Source organism: Vidua macroura, chromosome 10, assembly GCF_024509145.1.
Source record: "Vidua macroura isolate BioBank_ID:100142 chromosome 10, ASM2450914v1, whole genome shotgun sequence".
Taxonomy (NCBI): Eukaryota; Metazoa; Chordata; class Aves; order Passeriformes; family Viduidae; genus Vidua; species Vidua macroura.
The window spans coordinates 20,116,522-20,139,600 of record NC_071580.1 but is presented as its reverse complement, the minus strand read 5'-3'; the positions used below and the strand labels follow the sequence as shown (position 1 = coordinate 20,139,600).

Below are 23,079 nucleotides of genomic sequence, written 5' to 3'. Positions count from 1 at the left end.
ATGCATATGGAAAAAAGCTCTGCTGACACTCCTGCAGAGCACAGAGAGCACACGGGTTCTGCTCTGCCACCCACTATACCCAAGTCCTGCTTTTGTGAGGCACACAAGAGGCAAGAGTTGAGCTGAACCACAGCAAGGTTTTGTCAAAAATAGACGAGTAATGTTTGCAGCAAAACAAAATTAATTAAAAAAGCCAAAGGATTTCTACAAGCATCCTCTGGAGCACCATACCTGAAAGTGCTGCTCCATAACCTGGATTTTTCCTTGGTCAGGACATTTCTTCAGAGTCCGATCGGTGTAATGGAGAAGGATTTCAACCATCTGAATTACAACAAATAAGAAAATTCATCCAAATCCTATACTGAGGCCTTGCTTGGTAGCACATTTCAGACTGGCTTGGGGGTTGGCAGCACTGTAAACTCTGCTGTCCCATTTTGAGTATGAAGTGCTGTGGGCAAGAAGGTGAAGATGGAAGAGGCTGCCAAGAGAGTGGTGTGACAATGGCACAGAAGTGCCCAGAGGGATAGTGAAGGCCTACACTAACTTTAACTGACCACAGAGCTGGCCAGCCAGCCCAAATGCCAGTTTTCAGGCTGGTGAACACATCCTGAAGCACAAGGCTCATCTGCTCATCTTCACCCAAAACTTAAGTTAAAGTATATTATACAGCAAAACATACCTACCTACAAATATAATAACAAGAACAGAGCACAGCTAAATAATTATTGCAGTAAGTGTGTACTTTAAACACACCCCTCCCAGAAGCAAGTTCCTGTAAAAACTGAACTGGATCAGTTGAAGAGTTTATTCCATGTTCACATAAACACAGAGCACAGTTTCCATCCTCAGAGTCAGCAAGTCACATACTGATGGACATGTGCCAAACAAAGGTCAGGGAACTCCAGAGTTACCAACACAAAAGGTTTCTCTTCACTGTGAGGGGACCAGACATCTCCAGGCCTGGATGACAATGTCTCATTTTGGATGGCTAATGTCGCAGATTGTACTCCCACCTCTACCCAAATGGTATTTCCAAGTTTTTTCTAATATTCTGCTCCCACTTTTAGCAAGAAAGGAACATGTACATGTTCTAGAGTTAGCTGGATTAACTCATGGAGGATAGAAACTGTTCCTTTCAGGAACACAGTATTACACCAGCACACATGAAAATCCAGTTGGGAAGAACTCAGGGACTCACTCTGTCAGCAATTACAGCTTTCCTCTTGCTCGTGTCTCCAGTCAAGCCTAGAAAGAATGAGGGAGTGAGGTGAAAAACAAAGCTTTTCTCATCTAAGCTACCAGTAGAAATAAAAAAACTCCACAGTTCAGATACTAACACAACTACCCTTGAGATGTAGAGATCAGGATACGTAAATACACAATTTTGTGTCCTACTTTTAGCCCCCTCTTCTTCCAAAAGGTTTGTTCTCCTCACTTAAAGAGTGATCCAGCACAGGAATGGCAAGAACAGTTTTGAGTGCTGTTTAACACTGAGAAAACAATTAATGGAGAGCTGTCAAAGACTGTACATGAGGGTAATTGCTGGAGGAGGTCTTGATGCAAAGAAGCTAAATAAAGTGCACTAAAAGGGGAAAATATCATAAATGCCAACTCAAAGAGACAGTTTTTCATTATTCAAAGCATTACAATCTGCTTTATTGTGCTATATCCATGCACTAAAACAAAACACATCTTCATATACCAGCAATTTCACAGCAGGATCCTGCCCTGGGAACTTGCATCCCATCTGTCAAAGCCATCAGAAGTTATTTGCTGTAAAATCAATGTGTCCACTACAAATCTGACCACACAAATGGCAGTTTCTGGTATAATTAACATACTTCTCAAGCAACCTCCTTTGTAGGAAACGTGGTGCCAAAAGCCAGCATGATTCTTTCAGTTCCTGTACAGTCAGGGGAGAGACCTGGAACAAAGCACCTGCTTGGCAGAGCTGACAGAGAATCACACTGAAAGGTACCTACAGGTCATGCATAGCCTTCAGGAATATTTTAGCAGGTTGGATATTGAACATCTGGATCTACCGCTTTCATGGCAAAGTGACAACAGCATGGAGTCACACACAGATCAAGCTTGACTTTCATTTGAGTTGCTAAAGGGACTACAGTTTTAAAAATAAAACCAAAAAAAACTACTCCATATAAAGGTTGCTTCTGCCAAACTCAAAGCAACACATCCTATTTTCTTCAATTCAATTCTGTTTTCTTCCCCTTAAAAAGTGATTCCTGTATGTGCAGATATTTAAAACCATCCCCAGAGGTTTCAGTTAGAAGCAAACAAGTCCAAACTTACCTACAACAGCCTTTGCTTTACCTTCATAAAAGGACCAAGCAAGAGCCAGGGCATCTGTGAGACGTTCTTGTTTCAGAAGGTGGTCAACTCTCTAAAATAACAAGCATACTGGACCTCAGAGCTACAGAAAAGATTATTCCCTCCCCTTTCAGACCATTTCCCAGTAGTGGGTCATGGCTCCTGACAGCAAGGCAACAAGACACCCCAGAAGCTCTCACCACACTGCAGTAAAAGACAGGATCTCAAAGAGATTCTCTCAAATGGACATATTCTGCTGGACTAAGAAATAGGGGGTCCCAGTACATCAAGTGCCTGTGGGGGGACATTTTAAGTCAGATGCTTGATGGATGGAAACTCCCAGCATTATTGACTGTCTGATAAACAAAGGATAAAAAATTTCCATTCCCCATCCTTGCCTCATCACTTGAAGCACAACAGCTTGGAGTGAACAACTCTGCCATGCTTTCAGCAAAGTGTGTACTTATCCTACCCCCTATTTTCTCCTGAGCTCACAGTCAGCAAGGACTGAAGTCCATCACAAGTATTTTCTGCTTTAAGGAGCTATTAATACCCAAGGTTGAGCACCACTAGCCTTGGTATGATAGGTCAGTGTCAAAGAACTGTTTGAGAGAAGAGAGATTCCAGGTCTCAGCCCTGCATCCTGTTCTGCAGCAAGAACTAACTCTCAGTTTCACCCTAATCACCACACGCTCAATTCAAACTCTCAGTTAAGTCCCCTATGATAGAGGCACAACTGCAACACAGCAGAAACCATATAGTAATTTAAAAGGGGCTGTCTCAGAGCACAAATTGTGTTTGACTTTGGAATTCCAGGAAAATCTCTACCTGAAATCATGGATCAGAACAAGACTCTTCATTACAGCTTACTAAACCAAATTCAGTGGTGAATGGCAGGAGACAAAACTAGCAGAGAGAAGCAGCCATTGTAACTAAAACCTCAACAGAGCTCAAGTGTTCATATCCTATTAAAGGTCCTGATACAATGTCACGTGAAAGAGTTTATAACCACAGACAAGGACAACAGCCCTAAAGCAACCTAAGCAAGAGCAAAAATGGTGAAGGTCACTGCTTAAAGGAGAAATATGAGATTGCAAAGAAATGGCTACCAGATCTCCTTGGGAATCAGTCTAGGAGCTGATTCTTGATTCACTGAAGCCTTCTACATATAGGCATAAGCTGAATTTACTACTAAAGTTTGCTGATGACCAATTGGGAGCATGTGAGGTGAGACAGAAGAACAGAAAGACATGAGAGATGTGCCCCTGAAGCAGGTAACAGAAGGATGATGCTATCCAACAGTACAAGCAACTTCCAGCAGAAATCAGTTTGGCTACAGGGCACCAGTGAATCTCCAGAGTGCCCAAGTCACTGACAACATATAGCCAAAGGAATAGAAAAACGAGATCCAAGGATGCATGAGAAATGACACATCTAGCAGAGACTGTGAAGAAGGGGTGACACTGTGCATGGCACTTGTAAGACCTTACCCAGAGCAATATGTGGGAAACTGTTTGCCCATGCCCAAGAAATTGAGCACACAGGACACACAGAGAACAATGACTACAAATAAAGAAAGGAATGGCAAAGTAATCTCAAGAGAGCTGAAAGAGCTCTGCTTAGCCTTGCAAAACAAAGCCTGAGAGAAAACATGCACACACTGAATAAACATACTGCAAAGTGGTGATGCAGAAAGGAAAACAGCTGTTTGATTCAAGTGAAAAGTACAACACAGGAACAGATCTAAATAGATCACTAAGAACTTTAGTGTGGGCATTGATGGGGTTTCAGCTGTCAGAGAAATGATGTTCCAAAAAACATCTTCAACCAACAAGGACCTAAAATCCTATGAACATTCCAGGTAGTCTTTGATGGATTTTATTATGCAGCTCCTGCAGGAGCTAGAGACAAACTCTAGTGAAGCAGGTTCTCTTTCACTCCTGGATGCTTGTGTGGTAGACACAAGTTTGCACACAAGCTTGTAGAAGGTTTCATCATACACTCTTCCTAAGTCATGCATTGCACTAACAAAAGCTGACACAGAGCAAGGTATGATGTCTTGTTTGGGAGAACAGGGTCTCCATTCAGCCTGGGAATTTAGGCAAGCAGGAGTCCCAGTGTCCCCATGAAAATCAGTGTATCCACAGCACTGGCTCTGTGTAGCAATCAGGAATCCTGAACACAGTGCCCAAAAAATTATTCACAAATGCTCCCCTCCCCCCTTTGAGATAGATTTAAGCAATTCAAGGCTAAGTTGTATAGTCTCCCTCTCAACATACCTCTCTCCAGCTTCTCAATGTCAAGACATGAACAGACTGGGAAAGAAAAAAAGAAATTGAAAGTTATTTACTGGCAGTTGCTCATGCAGCCTATAGTACCCCACAGACTCACCACAGCACGCCAGTACAGATGAATAAAAAAAGCAACCCCCAAGCAGTATAAATTGGAGCCTAGCTTTAGCTGCTGTCTTATTTTCTTCTGCTTATTCCCTAGCACATTTATAACAGAGACAGAGAAGCTTAGGGCAGAGGACATATTAGTAAAGTAAGGTTAAGTTTACCCTGAAGCAGAATGAATCAGGATATTGTGAAACTATGACAATGTCTCACTCAGCCCATACCCTGGCTAAAACCAAATTATTGCACATTTCCTTCACCCCACAACATAAGTGCACAAAGAACCTTTTCCCAATACACATCTCCATAGAAGACAAATTGCCCTTTTCTAGAAGAGCTACCATCAACACTGAATGCGCTGTATTTTTATTGAAAAATTCCCCCAACTTACCTTAGTTCCAAGGTAAAAGACCTGACCACCACAGCTGCTGATGGACTGGTAACAAGCTTTCTCTCCAACCAGTGCCTACAGGGAGAAAAATCACATGCAAGTAAAACTGTGTTTTGGGGTTTTTTTTTAATTTCCCAAACAACATAAATACACTTCAAAGATCCTTTGTAATGCAGAAATCAAAATGAGGCTGGAGAAAGAGCATCACAGATTGCTGAGCAGTAGTAAGTCAAAGAGCTCTGCTGTCACTCCCTCCTGCTTGTGAACTCAGCTTCAGGTGCTGCTGAGCTCTGGCTACCCAAAGACATGATGAAGTAAGGCTCTGATTCTACCCTCAGGTGTCAAAAAGTTATGGGGCCCTTTTCTTGTCACTTGCTTCTTCACATATCTTCCTCAAGAGCAAATGTGCAGGGCACACAGATGGAAAGACAACCATTGAAATAAGAGCTGCTACAACAGCAGTTTGACTGCCAGTAGCCAGTGCTCCAGTCTGTGGTGTATTAAGTAAAAAATCCTCTTAAATAATAAAGCACATCAGCTTTTATCTTAGACAGCGTATTCCAAAGCTTGGTAAAAGAGGAGCAGTTCCTACACCCTTCAATGCACCAAAGGAAACATGAGCTGTCTGTTAGCTGCCCACATCACCACCCTGCCTGACTTCTGAGATGCTCCCAAAAGGCTTTTTCCCTCCAGGCTTCCACTTAGGGCCTACATCAAACATAGCCACCAGTGCCTACCAAGGCCTCGCTGACATTGCCCCCCGTGGCCAGAGACTTGAAGTGGCTGCTGTTGTAGACCAGCTGAACCTCTGAGATCTCGATGGTCTCCAGCTCCTCCTGAGTCTGACGGTCTATGACGTGCAGCTTCTCCACACTGTCCAGCAGCACTGCTGTCCGTGAGTTGATCCACTGCAAAAGCACCAAATTCCACATTTCAGCAATGCATTCTCCATTAGAGCCAAGGAAATAGGCTCTGGCCATATCTCTGAGTACCCCTACTGGGAATTCTGGGACAGCCAGTAGCTTAGTTACTATACACAGCCACTTCACAACTGCACACATGCATAACCTCAAACGCAGAGATAACAAAGGTTCTTCTGCAGAGAAATTACATGGAATCTTCACAGAAAACAGCTGTAGATAAATGGCAATCCACCAGAGCTCTTGTCCTCTTGGCACACAGTTTATGCTCCAGCACACTTTCTATCCAGAGGTGCCAAAGCCAAGACAACTACACTACCCATTCCCAGGTGGTTACCACACTGTGCTGGTTTCCCAGAGTCCCAAGCATAAGAACATTTTCAGTTAGTTACCATCAGATAAACACAGCCAAGAGCACAGAACTAAGGGCAATTGAGATACAAGAAAACTAGTGCAAAAAAATTTAACCATTCTGCAGTACTGAGACTTACAGTAAAGTTGATGAGATCATAGTGCAGATGAAGCTGCCTCTGCTTTGTGACATGTATTGCACCACTATCATCCCTCTTGACCTAAAAGAGAAATCAGACAAGGCTGACTCAGACTCAGTGACTTCCTTCAGTTCAGCCTCTCAGTTCCCACTGGGCACCACAGTGACTCCAGGAATCTTGAGCTCCCCCCAGACAAGCATGTCAGCAAGAAAAGTTTAAACATGCACCCTTTTCTTTCTCCCCAGTTTTACCAGGAGAGATGAGAGAGGAGAAAGAGGATTCAATCCAGACAACATGTCTGGGTGCTTAATCAAAGTTTAAGGTCCAACATGATAGCAGAGATGGAAAACAAACTTAGCACTCCAAAGCCAAAATGCCAGATTTTCAGAAGCCTAGGTATTGCTCTCTTACTGAAAGCAGCATGAAATCGTCTCCAAACAATCATATCTGCACATGTAACAGCTGCAGATCTAAACAGGATGAGCAACATGCCCTCAAGTTACACACCAACAGGACTGAAAGATCTTTTCTTAGTGTTTTACACAGTTTTTTTCCAGACTCATCTTTTAAAGCAAAAACTAAGATGGTGTCTCAAATTCACGTGCTTTCCCAGAAAACAATCCACGCAGATATCTCCAGTAGAAACACACTGTAAATCAATACTTCTGGACAGGTAGATCTCATGCCTCCAGGCAAAGGCACCACTGCAGCTGAAGAGCAGTGACCACTAGGCTGGTTTTCCCAAGCCAGTGGGAAGCTGCAGCTGTTCCCAGCATGCTCAGCTATCACACTGTCACTGAGATAGAGGCTCAATCCCTCAATGTGTGGATGAGATGTGACCACCTGAAAGCAGCATAGAACAGCCCAGGCTCACCAGAAGGAAGTACACGACGTCTCCTCGACAGAAGGCAAGCATGGGGTTCACTGAGTTCTGCACAGCCACAAAGTGCCATGCCAGCAGAGGGACACTCGAAGGGTCCATCTGTCACACAAAAAGCACAGCCAGTGGTTAAGGCACACGAGGCAGACTCTCAGCTCCAGGAAATGTGGCTCATCAGCTGCTTCTCACTTCTGACTGCGCCTGGTACACACAGGGGCTGCAAAGCAAATTCCTGGCAGCAGATTGCTCCCTTTGGTCCAGCCACACATTTGGGAGCCCTTGGCAAAATGGACACCCAGACAGAACACCACCGGTGTCCAAGCTGCTCAGGGTAGATCCAATCCCACACGGATACATGGACTGCAACAAGCTGCAGCTTTATATCCCCCTTGTCTCCAATCTCCTAACATAACCTATCCCACATCTTCCCCCAGCTGCTTTTCCAAGAGGAATTAGGCCATTGACCAGTGAAAGCGAATAATCAAGAGTTCAGAAGACTCTTTAATGCTCAAATTCCTCTTGGTTCCTGTCCCTGTAATTAAGGGTACTGTTGTATGGTTCTAATATGGACAGTGGTCCCAGTCCAAGGTGATTGTAGCCATAATCAGGTCAAAATCTCATGTATGGATGCATACAGACTGCAGCAGGAAAGATAAGAAGCTGAAGGACTCCTGCTTGAGAAAATCAGCATCTTCACAGAGGTACAGGTGGAAGCAGCCTTCTCACCTCCTCTCTGCCACAACCTCCACACATCAGACCCACAGATTATCACTGCAATTTCACAGTTCTGTGGAAGGCAGTGGTACCAAACACCTGTTCCTGATCTCGTCTCCCTCCCTCCAAGAAAATGTTTGTAGCCGTAACCCAAAAAGCACCTGTTTCACTTTATTACTCACACGGCCATAGGGAAAGGTCATCCACACTTTCAGAGATGGCTTCAGGCCAATAACCAGGATCTTCAAGGAAAGCAAGAAGGCAAAATAAAATGTCTGAGTATACAGCAGAGAGCTTCTCCTTTGTGATCTCTCACATCAAGTCTCCTGCAAGCAGCAAGTTACCTTAGTGAGGGAGGCCATGGCCAGGAGTGAATACTGGGTGAGAGGATGGTCTCTCAAATCAACCTTTGCATGTAACGGCTCAATACAGCAAACTTCCCCCTTGGAGCCACTGAAGAGACACCGAGACTCGCACGTCCTCACTCCCATAACCCTCCTGCAAAGAGCACAGATCAGCTTGGTGGCAGCCCAACAATCTCAGGAGTGAACCTTCATAAACACTCCTTCTAAAAAGTCCCTTGCACAGCCCCAGGGATCACTTCAGACATGTCACTGGAGGCAATCCCATACAGCTGCTCGGATACAGACAAGAATTCCTTAAGATCTTATCTGAGAATATGGTTTGGGAAATTCCTGGACTTGATCAGATTGACTGTCAATCCTTCTTCCTTGTCCTTCCTCATCTTGAAGAGGCCAAAAGCAAAACGAGCAGCTACTGCAGGACAGCTCTCACTAATGAGCCAAGATAAAATGAGAGGCAGCACTTTTGTGACAGCTACCAAGAGCCCACAAGGAGTGTCAAATTCTGGACAATACAGCGACACCTTAACAACTATGGCTATTCTTTGGCTATTGCACCGCCACACAGCATCTTGCTTCAGCTGAGAAATTACACTGCAGCCCTAAATTACACCTTCAACATTCAGGCAATAACTTCATTGGTTTCAATGGTTTTTTTTCTCCCTAGGTATTAGAAACCACGACCCAGAATTGGTTTCTTGTACTTTCTCTGGGTAGAGTTATTATCTTACTTAAATGACAGTTCAAACACGGAGCCTCCGCTGTCATTGCAAATTGCGAGTGTCGGATCATCTGTAAACTGAGCAGAAAACGAGATTAAAATGGCTCTAAGAAATAAATTACAAAAAATGGATATAAAAATACATGCTATGGCAGTACTAACAACACACAGAGTACAAGCAGTGCACCTACAGAAAGACACCTTTAACATACTGAGTTGAGACAATTACTGGGGCTTTTTATGACGTGCAAGAAAAGCAAGATTTGTGTTTCACCTTCATATCCCCAGCAAGCCCTGTTGCCAGATTTTGGTATCAAAGCCCCAATACTTTATGCTGCAGCTCAGAACTGCAGCACACCAAAATCTGAGCTGCCTCTAGAAGGGCCCTCAGCCTCAAGCACACAGGTTGGGGCCAGAGCTGCTGGATGGGCTGCAGTTACAGACCGACCCAAATCAGAAACATCCAGAACTTCTAAAGATTATCAAGTAATTCAGGCAAAGGATCACAGTCTCCACTGGGGACACTTCTGGAGGTGTTTGCAATCCAGAATCTGTAAGCCCACAAACATTTGAGGCCATGTAAAACAATGCCAGGCACAAACTCGGGTATGATTTTCTGTGTATGACAATAACACTATGCTAAACAAGAAGGCATAGATGATTTCTCTTTCAACCCAAAACAATCCCAACAAGCTATTTGAAAAACTGCTTACAGAAGCTACTTTCTACGGTTCAGATTCTTTTAAGTTGAAACTTGGCAAGTCATGTATTCAGGTCAAAACACTGCAAGTTTTAGAGAAATGTGTTCTAACAACTAATTCTTCATACATTTTGGCATTGGAGAGAGGAGTTCTAACAGACAACAACTGTTGTTTGTTACAGTACAACTTACAGCCAAAACTATTATGTCAGTATACTCAGTTTCATTTTAAAACAATTTCTGCTCATTTTTCTCATCTCTGCATACCACTGCCATAGGCAGCTGCTCTCATCTAAAATCTAAAAGTATTGCACAAGGAAAGTCACCACATCTGACTGAACAAAACTGGTATAAAAGCAATAGATTTAATGTTTATTACCTTGATGTGCAAAATAGCTGTTCCTGGAGGGTGGGCATCTGTTATTGATCGCAGCAGCTTCCCACTGGCCAGATCCCACATGGTGATCTGCAAGCAGATTTTGCTCAGTACACACTCACTGTCAAGGGGTTCTCTCCATCACCTCATGCATTACAGTACGGCAACAAATTCCTATACTGCCATTATCATCCTGGGTTAGTAGGGGTTTCATATCAAAGAAAAGTGACCTGAAATATGTTCCTGTCCTGTTTCTCCAAGCAGTTCACTTGTGTGTTTAGAGCTGACACCATGTGTTATCTCAACTCTGAATCATGTCCTTTTGGCCAGCTCTCCCCACCTGCCCAACCTCCCTCAGCTCACAGCTATCTACCTGATAAGAACATTAAAGAGTGTAAGATAACTTTGTTACCACCCAACAAGTCAAGTGAATTTCTCTCTCAGAACCAGTGAACAGGTGAAAAATCTCTGCTAACACCTCTGAGCAAAACTCAAGCATCTCCATGGCCACCATGAACCTTGTTCCTCCTCTCCTCCTGAGCTTGCTCAGCATGACAAGGCAGGTAGAAGAATAGACCTTGGCTCGTACTTAATATTAAATTCAAGTAATTTCTCAGCTAAGAAGCAAGAAGTCCCAAACTGCACACTGCATAACTGCCCAGAAGAGCTGAGATTACAATCTGAATAAAACTTTTTTAAGGGAAACAGTACTTTATGTGATCCCATAATTCATCTATGAATGCTTCTAGACCACATGTTTCAGAGCTCTTGCTCCAAAAAGTTTTATCTGAGCATCATTTAAAACTGGCTGCTGTCCTGCATGGATTAAGTATGGCCTGCAGCAAGCTGTCATTTAGTCCTATCATAGGCACAGGGGTGTGTTTCATCTACTATGAAGGTGAAAGTAAAGGAACATGAATGCAAAAAGCAAAGTAGCCTTCTTTGTACTCGTCTCAATGTTACCAAGGTAATGTCTACCTATTTTGGTTTAGTCTTGTTAATTTTGCTCACGAGTTACTTTCTCTCCTTTGGTATAAAAATACAACAGACTCAAGCCCTTTTCCCTTCAAAAGCTATGCTACTTATGTCATACAAGTATGGTATTAGCAAAAATTAACTTTGGGGTTACATATGAGTTTCAAGAATTTCAAGTCATCACCACAGTAAAAAACAGCTTTAATTACCACGCACAGACCTCAGAGAGTGGCCTAGAAAGACTAAACTGCTTGTCCCAGTGAGACATCACACATTTCAGTTTAACAGGAATTATGTCACAATTAATTTAACCCTTTGTTATATATGACTCACTTCCTCCACAGAAACCTGATTCAGCAGGAATTGGCTGCCCCAAAAGGCTCTGGGCACATCATGCTGCATGTGCTGCTTCTGAGCACTGAACCAGCAACACACAGCTACAGACTGAGGAGGCTTGGCTTGGAGCTGTTGGCACCCTCTCAGGACAGAGCACTGGAGCAGCTCATCCTTTGGGAATTACCTGTCCTTTTGCAAAGCCACAGAGCAGCCGGGAACAGTCATTGTTGATGCTGAGAGCAGAGATGGCCCCGTACTGGGCCCCAACTGCGGTGCTGCCCAGACACAGCCGGAGAGCCTGGTTCTGATCTGGAGCAGAACAATTGGTAAAAAAATTAAAGAAAGAGCAATGGTTAAAATGAACATAATGAAATTATTTACACATACAATTCACCTGGGGTGCATTAACAATTCACAGTCTTACAGTTAAGTTCTTTTAAAAAGGGGTTTACAAGATGAGAGCTCATGTTAGAACAAAAAGAGTGGGACGCTGTCTTGCAGGGAAATACAAAAATTATTTTTAGAAGTACAAACCAGGGACAGGAAATATGGAAATGCAGAGGTATTACATACTGAAAAAGAAAGTACTAGGAAAAATCAAATCAGTATCTAGCTTTCCTTTCACTATTCTGCAACAGTGCTTAAGTTGTAGCAATGAAGATGACAAAATTAATTCTACCTTTTGAGCATTGTATTTCTGCCTTTGAACATCAATTACAAAAACCCAACAGAGGCTTTTGGTAAGTGAAATTTTATGACATAATTTTATTCTTATTATGCAATTTTACTCCTTGGTTTTGTTGCTAAAGGCCAAAGGCTGGGAGGAAAAGGCACTTTTGTCTCCAAGCTGCACAGTTAAAACACTCAATGAGTTCTGGTGCATTCAGCTCTTACTCTATAAAGGAACTCCCTCCCTGAGCCACAGGCTGCTGCAAAGGAGGTGCCATGGCTTGCAGAGCCTCCACGGGGACTGCACTGCTGCAGGGCCATGCCCTGTCCATTCCTGCACACCACAAACCATGGGCACCTCTGTCTGTGCCAAGTTCTTGGAGGCTCCCACCATGAGAGACTCACAAGCACTTTACAAGATGCTGCTCTTCATTAGTTTGGTTGAGAATCCTCTGCCTGTCTTTGGTGCACTGCTCTCAAAAGCTAAGAAAAATGTTCTGGAGCTGCTTTTTCCACCTCTTTCTGCTTTTGTCCTGCTTTTGAGTGAGGGAGTGGGAAGATGCTTTGTGAGAACTCTTGGAATGAAGACTACAGGGATATGAAATACATCAGAAGCACCACAATAACACTGTGTGCAGAATTCACTTTGAGCAAGGAAGGGAAAGCATTGGCTCAAGGAAACAGAGCTGAGCACAGAAACCACCCTGGAAGATGTGCCCAGGGCATGGGACATGTTTCTACAGCACTGCTGGGAATGTTCTGGCTGTGAAACAAAGCATGGATGTATCTTGCATTTCTTGCCCAAAGTAATGCATTTATCAGTCTGTTCAGACAGTGACAGTGGGAGTCACCTTTCAAATCCCACCTGTATGAAGAGGCAGGAGTGGAGTTCAGAAATAAACACCAGTAACAACAGCTGAACACCTAGATTACTCTAAAGCACTGCTCAGAGTGAGGAGAAAACATTCTTGGCCATGCTGCTAGAACACACCTTGACATCACTGTGAGAGGGGTGTTCACAGCATAGATCAGAACAGGTAAAGGAAAAAGAAGATGAATTATGAAAGATTTCCACAGAAGTTCAGAGAAAACAGAGCTACAGTTGGAAAACAGGTTTCATAGAGATATATTCTTCCAATGGTGTCAAGATCCAAAGAAATAGTACCTGTTCCAGAGGCCTGGAAATGCAGTTCATTTACAAAAATACCACCTAACCATAAAAATCTGTTTGAAAATAGGGGAATATTGCAGCTCCTTACATTAAAGGTGAATGACTTCTTCATTCATGGAAGTACTTTCCACTTCAGCCTAAGCCTGTCACTGACTCAATCAGTAACCTGCTTCTTCTCAGGCATGAAAAAGGAGAATCCTCCACAGGTTTCTCTGAAAAGGTTTTACATCTTTATATGTATCCCCACAGGAACTTTCAGAAGCCATTTGCTTTTTCCCTCACCTGCAATGTCAATTGAAAACAAACAAGGCCCCTATTGTATCCCAAAATTAAGTGATTTGTATGACCAATCCAGTACTTGTTCTTTTTTCCAGACAGTCAAAAGATGACACACAATAAGAGCTATGAGACAAGATTTAAAAACAAAAAAACCCTCAACTATAATATGGATGAAATTGCTTCCAAGGCAAAGCAAGATCAGAAAATCAATGAGCTTCTACTAATAAGCAGGCAAAGTAATAAAAAAAGACAATAGCAAAAGTCTTTTATAAAGGTTATAAAAGCTGATCTAATGATTTTCCAGACTTGTATTATCAACTTGCAAGTAAGGCACATTTAAGGATTAAACATAAAAAGCTTTCGCCAAATGCTTGAAATAAAGGTGGCTATCAATTGCCAAAAAATGTTTTTAATTTTTCCATTTGCATAAGGCAATTCTTCATCCGAAAATGTTCCAGCAGTAACTGTAACTGTGCTGCTTTCAGACTCTGAAGTCAAAATGAGATGGAGCTGAAATACAATTCTGGACATACAGAATAAAGACAAGTTTGTGGATGTGAAAGAAGTCATTTTCCAAACCAAAGAAATGAGCATAGCACTGCAGAAGTTGATACTGCTTGGATCACCAGGTTTTCATCAAGATCTTTGCCTTATGTCCTGAGTTTGAAAGGCCTGCTTGGTTTTCTGCAGAATTACTGACACACTACTGATTTTATTAGGCACAGTGCCAAGAAATGCTGTGGGTGGATGGTGATCTCATGGAAGAGCCTTGTCCTTCCCCAAAACAACACCTTTACAAATAGCAATGCACCTGCTGCCCTAGGACATTACAAAAATCACATTTACCTGCTCCTCTATTGTCCCTGCCTGGAGAATCTGGGAGTGTGCAGTGCACATGCACCCACTAAGCAATTCCCAGCAGCATCATCCACTGAGTGGTTCCTGCACTGCTGAGCTGCCCCTGATATCCTGGCACAGGCAACATGCAACCTGGGCAACACAGGGCCTGGTCATGCAGGGACATGCACACAGCAGTGGTACTGTACCTTTGCCTTTCAGTCCACACAGAAAGGGCCAAAAGAGGAGAGAAAAGCCAGAAATCAATGTAAGAGGAAGGAGTGAAGCAATGAACAGCACATATGTGACAATCTCCAAAGAAGAGAAACTTCAGATTTTGCTGAGTGTTTCCTTTGGTTAATGTTTCCCCTTCTGATTTATTCAAGAAATGATGCTGTGATGTCTAGTGTTCTAAAACCAGGCAGTTTAAAAAGTGAGCTTATAAATTTGAATTTCAATGCATAGAAGACCAAAAAACAGAAATTTGAGAGGAAATAAAACTGGAATTCCACTGTAACATAACCGGTAAAACTATTTTCACCCAGGTACCAAAGGAGAGTGTCTCCAGGCCTCCAGACATCCCCTCCTACCACCTCTTCTGCAACACTTCCAGGATGCCAGACTTGGCATCTAATCCAACATTAACCCAGAAGGAAAGTTTGCTTTTCAATATTACATGTGCAGCCTGAGAGCTGCCCTGTGATGATGTTTCAGGAGTCAACAGAAGCATTCACAAAAGCAGAATGAAAGTTTCCCAAGTTGTCTATAATAAGGACAGAGCAGACAAGTCATGAGTACAGGTGGGCTTAGAAGAAGAGACAAATTAGCTGAAATCAAATATATGAAAGAAAAAATAAAGTTTAAAAATGTATTAGTAACAACAATTCAGAGAAATACATTAAGAAACCAAAAAATGGACCTACAATTTTGCATGCAAAAAAGATGTTATGCTCCCACTGTACAGTATAAACCCTGCACACACTTTACCAACCTTCAGAGAGTAAATCTCACCCTAATTTACAAATCTAGTAAAAAAACAGTAGATGTATTGACTGGTCTACAGAAATATAGTCTTGGTTAAAACTTCAGAATAAACCCAAGCCAGATCTCAAACCCTCTCTTTGCACAAAACAAAGCCTTCTAGAGCCCTATCCTGTCAGGATTTCTCTTTTTTAGATAGATCTGAGAGCACTGGTGTGAACGCCCAAGTTTTAGTTACAGAACTGAAGGAATTCAGCAGAGAATAAGTGTCCAGGAAGCATCCTGAAACAAAACTGGACATGCACTTCCATTCCTCATCACTTTTAAATTACAGCACAGAATCATGGAGTCATTTCAGCTGTAAGGGAGCTGTGCATGGAGGTCTCTGGCCCAGTCCTGTTGCTCCAAGCAAGGTCAAAGAGACCAGCCAGCTCAGGGCCTTGCTGAATTTTGAATATCCCCAAGCAAAGAGACACAACCTGTCTCAACTTTATCTAATGCTTGACCACCCTCAGGATGAAAATCTTCATCAGAGTTCCCCTCAGTGCAGGTCCACTGCCCCTTACCCATCACCATTGACCTTTGGGTGGGATCTGAGGCTCTCTTCAATCCACCTTCCCTTCAGGGAGCAGAATTGGTTGAATGTTGAATTAAACAGATGGCATCAAATAGTTTAATGCCTAAATACCTAGGAAGGTGAGTCTTGCACTTTCAGTCTTTCCCATCTCTATGGAGTACCCTGTCCCCTGTAACTTTTGGTCTCCAAGAATTGCAACCAGCATCAATAAATACACTGAAATTTGTAAACAGGGTAAGAACTGGGTTGCATGGGCAAAGGGCACAAAATCTGAATGTGAATGGGAACAGTTCAAGAGCTGTTCTGTCCCAGCTGGTAAGCTGGGCAAACAGAGGCACAAGCTCAGAAAACCTTGTAAGAGAGTTTGGTGATAAGAGGAAGAACAGAATGACAGAATGAAGGGACCCAGAGGTGTCTGCCTGGTGCAGGGGAAGGGCAGAGAAGGAGACACCCAGGGCACAGGTCTGCAGACAGCCAGGGGTCAGAAGCCCCACTTCCCAGGGAACACAACTTCCATAAAGCTGACACCTATTCGGACACAGGGCAGAAGATTATTACTGATGATGGTTGCATACAGGTTGTGGTTTCTTACACATGAAAACAGAGTATTTTCTATTCAAACATAGAAAAGACTCTTCAGACAATTCCCACATGGTAAAATTTCTCAATATCAAAGTGCCAAACCCCAACAATGCACAAGAAACATGAATAAGGATGACAAGTATTACTCCTGCTTCATTTCTTTACTGAAAGAGAAACACATTTAGCACAAACAACATCTTAGAAGAAACCCAGCCTGCAGTTATAAATCAGGCTGGCGGTTTTTAGCCATTTTGCATATTTTAAGATCATTAAAATGCAAAAAAAACTCCAGACTTTATTTTTAACTTACCAAATATCAGTGCTAACCCATGGGAAGTCCCCACTGCTATCAGATTTGATGCTGCCTGAAACAGTCATGCAGGAAGATAGAAAGCAGAAGAAACATCTTTCACAAATCCACCACTTATCAAGCAAAGTTTGCCAAAAGACTGGAAGATTTCAATGGAAGATTTCAAAGGTTATAACTTTTTCAATTTATAAGTAACAAGCACAATTCCTAGATGAAGACAGATAGGTACTACACCTGAACAACCATCACACAGACTATGTCAAGATCAGAGGGCTGCTTTTTCCTCTGCTTTTTGAAATTCAAATGCTCAGAGTGATACCCACAGCAAAATTTCATCTTTCTTAAGTCAGTCTCACTCTTTCGGTGTAATTGCTGACTATAAATACTTGGGATTTTATCCTAAATCAGCTGCTACTTCCATATCTGAACTATTCTAAAACCCTGGCCAGTGTTGGCCCCCTGAAGAGCAGTCTACAGCAAACCAGAGACTCCAATTTCTTTCCATGGGGAATTAAACAAATCCTATTAAACATATCCTCAAAGATCCTACTGCACTTGCCAGCCTGCACTCAATGAAATAAAACTTACTAGAAATCACATAATGCTGTAGATATAGTCATCTTGTTCTACTTTTTATTTCTTATCAAGTCTAAGTCAGATTAAAAAAATAAAATGTCTGGATGTTTAAGTACAGGTTTTTATTCTATGTACATATCAGCTACAGCGTGTTTCCAACTTCACTGTTTTCTAAGGTAGTCTTTTGCCTTAGAAGTGACTACTTTTTCCTCTTCTTTTTAAACAAAAATATATTTTCTTATGAGCTGCTGTTGCTACAGTCGAAGGGACTGAGCACACCTTTAGTTCCTTTGTAAAACATTAAAACTCACTTCACAAGGGCAAAACAAATATTGACTGTATTTCACCTCATTAAAATGTTTCTCTTCTCATTCTCCTACAGGCAGTTTCTGACATATTTAGACATGATTAGTATGCTTGACTTCAACTTTGATGCAAATTGCTAAGCAGGAGTATCCTTCAGACAGCTTTTTAGTTAATACTTCAGACAGAGAGACAAGAGATTTTGAACCCATCATTTGCAGCACTCCAGTTTAAGTTTCCATAAAAGCTGTCAAAGCAATAATTGGCAAAGAAGAAACAATTAGGGAAATTCAGTGTGCTCAACAGATGGAGACATGTCAGGTGCTCAGCTAAGAAGCTCTGGTGATGACATAAAAAAAGGAGGGTGTGAGGCTCGCTCAGCAGAGGGGCAGCTGGGCAATGAAGGAAGGCTGGACTCTGCCCCCAGGGAGCTTTCATGCTGCTGCTCCCACTCCTCACACTTGAAAAGTCAAGCAAGATGCATTTATCAGCTGTCTTAAATACTGCTTTAACAAACTGGCATGAAATATAAATATACAATCTTTGAAAATTGTAAGAGTACTTACAATTGCAGTGGGCAAGCCAGCATCCACTTTGTCCTGGGGAAACAGGAGAACCCATGAGTGAGAGACACAACTCATAGATGATGCATGTCTAATAATTAGAACAACTACAACACACAGAAAAATCACCACCAGCTGCATTTTAATGGTCCCACCAGGGCAGACAGAGCTGAGGGAACCACTGGCTAGAAACACCCAGAAATAGAGAGGAAGCAGAATATCCTGTAATTCCATGTGGAAGTTACTGAGCTCTTCTCAAAGAGCCATGTGCCTGTTGGAGGCATTGAGCAAACCCAGTTCCAGCACCTTCAAGCACACTTTCATGTTATATGAACATTTCCCACCAAGTTTCACAACATCTAACAACACAAATCAGTGCTAAAAGTGACCCACCACATCACTGCTGCAGCAAGTCAGCTAAGCCTTGATTCATTGCTGCCTATAGACTGCAGGTTAGCAGCTGATGCCCCTAACATGGTGTTACACAGAACTAACAGTAGGGCCAGACAGGAGATCTCACACACCCCCCTAACAGATACCAAAAGAGTTTCAAATTTTTCTTAGTGGAGTTGCCCAGAAGATGACACTTACTGCTGCAGACACTATTTGGGCAGAAATTCCTTTCAGGAGTGAGAGCCGTATCACTGATCCATGGAGTGAGAGAGAATCTGGGAGTTTTTTCTTCCTAAGGAATTAAGAAACAAACCAAAAAGCATTAGAGCAGAATAAAAGCTTGGAACTTTGCCTAACTCACAGCCAAGCCAGCAGGTAAATTCTGCATACACCTGTAACTCATGCAATTTCCATTCTTCGTCTTGGGGCCACAGAATGAGGTAAGACATGAGATAATCAGCAAAGCCTGCTCTGCCCTGCTATGCCTGCACACAGTTTGGTTTTAACTCATCTTCTGGAGTAAAAAAAAACTACTTCCCCAAACAAATGGTCAGTTTCAAGCACATATCTACAAGCCTTAGAATTCACTAATACATTCTGAAAGCAACATTTCAGCTCTTTCAGTGAGTGAGGAAGTTTAAACCTGTAAAGGTGAGTATCTACAGAAAATGCACAACTGGAAAAGGCTCATTAGCAGAATGCAGACCTGTAGGAAAACTGGGTGTATGGCAGAGAACAGCCTTCAATTAATACACAGCTCACCCGATATGAAAGCTTAAATGCTTCTGTTTGTGGAGAATATGCCCTTTAAAACTAACTAGTGCAGGATCAGTTATTTCAAAACAGCTCTGGTAAACTCTAAAAGGCAAGACAGGAAATTCCCCAGCAAAACTGCAATTTTGTTGCCGAGCTCACACCACAAGAGAGCCAAATTCCCAAAACTACCAGGGAAACATTGGGTTGTTCTCTCTCCAGAGGTGCACAAGCAAGCAGCTCCCACAGAGGTTCATTAAATATCTTGTTAGTAGCTGGTATTATGGCTCAGGACCCATAACCATGGCAACTAGCCTTACCCAAAGGTGACAGAACACCTCCAGGTTTTTCTGCATACTCTGTACTGGAAGAAGTTTAAGCAACTCCATGTAACATTTCTCTCAGTACAAACAATCTTATTTGAAAAAAGAAGGGACAGAGTCTGTACACCACCCTATGCCAACATAAACCATGCAACTTCAGAGTGTTTATATCCTGTGCAATTGCTCATGGCACACAAGGCAGCCATGGGAGTGGCTCAGGCCATCATTTGAGTAATTAATAACACATGGCAGCAGTATTAGAGTTAATTATCACGAATTAGATGTCAATATTAGCAGTCCACTCACCGAAGTGACAGCAGTTGCCTTTTACAAATAACCACCAGCTACTTGCAGACTAGGTCAGACAACCCTTTGAAACATTTTCTTTAGAGTTAACATGATTCAGTACTTCAAAGATTCCATTAAAATTTGGAGAAATTTAACTAATCCATCTCCCATAAAATGCCATTATTGCTCAAACAGGCCACCCCCAGTGCAACTACAAATCCCATCTTTGCCTGTGTGATCCTGGAGGAATAACAGTGTTTTATGAAAAAAGGAGGATTTATTTCTAATGGATGTAAGCAGAAGCCCTTCACAAAAGGTTTGACCTCCCAGGGCACGAGGCTGCAGTACCTTTTCAGGTGTGTCCTGTCGCCACTGTCAGAGCTGGCCACAGAAGAGGTGTCATAGGAGTGTGTATCCGTGTTATCAATGTTCAAGAGAAAGGGATCCTCCAAAATGAAAGACTCTTCTTCATCATCAGTCTGGAGGGCAAAGAATTACCACAGCTTGCTAAATGTTCAAATGCACAACAACATAAACAACTGAAACATTAGCAAAGCAGCATCAAATCAGCAGGGAAATGGAGAAGGAGTGCACAAGAAAGTATCAGATTTAAAACCCAGAACTATTTATTACTTTTCTGGGCTGATTCTGTGGAAAGTTTCCAGAATTCACAAAAATCACAGAAGAGAGATGGAGAACAAGTCAGCTAACCTTTCTTCCCCAGATATTATGTACTCCATGAAAACTTTAACTGCCCTTTAACAGAGCTGTTTCCAAGCCTCCAAATTGCCAAGAGAAGGCCTAGAATTATCATCATCTACTCCAGCACTTCACCAAGTGGCACTAAGAGCACAGAAATCCCTCCAGCTGCCACAAGAGTTGATTTTGCTCTTTTCTCAGCTCTTCTGTTTGCAATCTCTCTCTCCTGTCAGTCTTAGCCTGGAATTTTTTATTACAGTTTTTCAAAAAGCCATTCTCCCTGATGTGTTCTAAAACCAGTGCAGCTCCTGTTGTTCTCTCAGCACAAAGCCAGAGGGAGCAAACACAATGCCCCAGCTGATGCCAAACAAGCAGGGAGCAGAGCAGCTGCCCCTCATTTCACTTACACCTGGCAGCCCTGTGCTCATTAAGCATCTCTTTCTGAACTGCAGCTGTTTGTCTTTTTGGCTCAGACAGATTGTTCTCTGCTAAAATCCTTTTCAGAAATGTTTTGCCAGTCATTCCCATCCTAAATTTACTGAGATACTGCAATAAGACTTTGTCTGCACTGAACTGTATCTTCTTCATTATCATGCTCAAGTTTAAGACTTGGAATCTACTCCTCTGACATGGATGTCACTGCATGTCCTTAAAGTTTGAGATAACCCAAATTTACTGAACTTCCACTACTCAAGGCACCAGCAGAAACAGGACATAGCTACCCCTACTACTCCTCTTGTTCCCAGACTGTCTGTTTGGGACACCTTATATGTAAAAGGAACAATACAAATGAAGCTGTGAAGAATCTAGCTCTCATCTCCTCCCGCAGTTTCAGAACTACTCTGAATACTCTATAATTACTTTTAGCTAAAAACAGCTGTCTGGTGACCCTGACCTTTAATAGGCTGCCTAGACTTCAGGTGACTCTCCAGATCTACAGATGAATGTGCTTGGACTTGATGAAAACCATTTATGCTGCAGCTGTGGATATTTTAATTTAAAAAAAAAAAAAAAAAAAACAACACCAAAATTCCATATCACACACTGTAGAGCAATTACTCCACTGAGTATGCACCTGCTAGCTATCAGCATCAGGAAGCCATGAAGCTCTACAATGTTGTCTTCCAGGAAATTCACAGTAAGTGTAAAGGAAAAGGAGCATGTGCTCATGTGCTGCCTCACCTGACTCCCCTGTCAGATGGTTCACTCACCTCATTTAGGATGCTCTCCAGCGTTGGAGGGGTATCAACTTGAGGAATGTCGAATTCTTTGTCGTCAATCTGTACATCAGAAACCACAGCCTGAGTTTAGGCTGCCTGCTCCTCCTTCCAAACCCTAATTACAGCCACATAAAAAGCAGCTATACACGCCTCTGCCTGGAAAGGCAGGCAAGAGCTCTGAGGGCAGGCTCACACACAGTTTCACCTGGCTGAGTGAGGATATTTCCTTCTTGGAGGCTGTGTGAAACTTATTTCCACAAACAGTCATAGAATACTTCTGATGTTCTGAGAATAAACACGCTATTGCACTATAAAGGGTCTTGCAGCAAGAGTGAAATTAAATGACTGACTCTGCACCTGCTACATAAGGCACCCGCCATACAGAACTTTGGGGGTTGTTGGTTTTTTTCCTACATACGGTGAAGCACGCGAAATTTCAGTAAATGACAGTGACAGCGACCCATGTCACGATAGAGGAACTGGCGCAATCAGCCTGGGACGGCCCCGCCGACCCTCCCTCCCGGGTACCCGAGAGGCCCGACCCTCCCTCCCAGGAGTGTGGAGGGAGCCGCCGACCCTCCCTCAGGCCGGCTGTGTGAGGGGTCCGACCGTCCCTCGCGCGTCTCAGGGACCCTCCGAGCCTCCTCGGCGGGCGCCCGGCCCTGCGGGAAGCGCCCGGGCAGGCACAGCCCCCGCGGCCCGGCCGTGCCGCCTCCGCGGCGGTTCGGGACGCACCAGCTCGCTGCGAGAGTCCAGCTCACGGTCGAGCTCCGCCACGCTCAGCCGGTGCGCGGGCGGCTCCGGGCACGGCTCGGCCTCCGCTGGCTCGAGGGCCGCGGCCATGGCCGGGCCGGCTCCGCCGGGACTCGAACCCGCGACCCGAGCCTCCTCCCCACGCAGCCGCAGCGCGGCGGGGCCGCCCCCGCGCCAGCCTTAAAGGGGCCGCGCGCCGCCGGCGGGCACCG

General features: G+C 43.3%; 1 protein-coding gene across 2 annotated transcripts in view; it reads right to left on the bottom strand.

The window, feature by feature from the left end:
- Window positions 1-22,994, bottom strand: part of VPS8 (VPS8 subunit of CORVET complex) — a 65,242-nt gene extending 42,248 nt beyond the window's left edge. Inside the window, exons 1-19 of one of the 2 annotated variants that reach the window (XM_053986004.1) lie at window positions 22,850-22,994; window positions 22,106-22,174; window positions 20,544-20,674; window positions 19,030-19,123; window positions 18,442-18,474; window positions 16,997-17,051; window positions 11,775-11,899; window positions 10,283-10,369; window positions 9,214-9,281; window positions 8,465-8,618; window positions 8,303-8,362; window positions 7,401-7,508; window positions 6,527-6,607; window positions 5,853-6,023; window positions 5,116-5,190; window positions 4,608-4,643; window positions 2,311-2,401; window positions 1,199-1,245; window positions 232-321 (exon numbers count right to left, since the gene is read on the bottom strand). In XM_053986004.1, the coding sequence (XP_053841979.1) occupies window positions 232-321; window positions 1,199-1,245; window positions 2,311-2,401; window positions 4,608-4,643; window positions 5,116-5,190; window positions 5,853-6,023; window positions 6,527-6,607; window positions 7,401-7,508; window positions 8,303-8,362; window positions 8,465-8,618; window positions 9,214-9,281; window positions 10,283-10,369; window positions 11,775-11,899; window positions 16,997-17,051; window positions 18,442-18,474; window positions 19,030-19,123; window positions 20,544-20,674; window positions 22,106-22,174; window positions 22,850-22,957 (1,683 nt within the window). In that variant the 5' untranslated portion in view covers window positions 22,958-22,994. The remainder of the gene's footprint in view (window positions 1-231; window positions 322-1,198; window positions 1,246-2,310; window positions 2,402-4,607; window positions 4,644-5,115; window positions 5,191-5,852; window positions 6,024-6,526; window positions 6,608-7,400; window positions 7,509-8,302; window positions 8,363-8,464; window positions 8,619-9,213; window positions 9,282-10,282; window positions 10,370-11,774; window positions 11,900-16,996; window positions 17,052-18,441; window positions 18,475-19,029; window positions 19,124-20,543; window positions 20,675-22,105; window positions 22,175-22,849) is intronic. The other variant, XM_053986005.1, reaches the window with a different exon arrangement.
- Window positions 22,995-23,079: the final 85 nt, after the last annotated feature.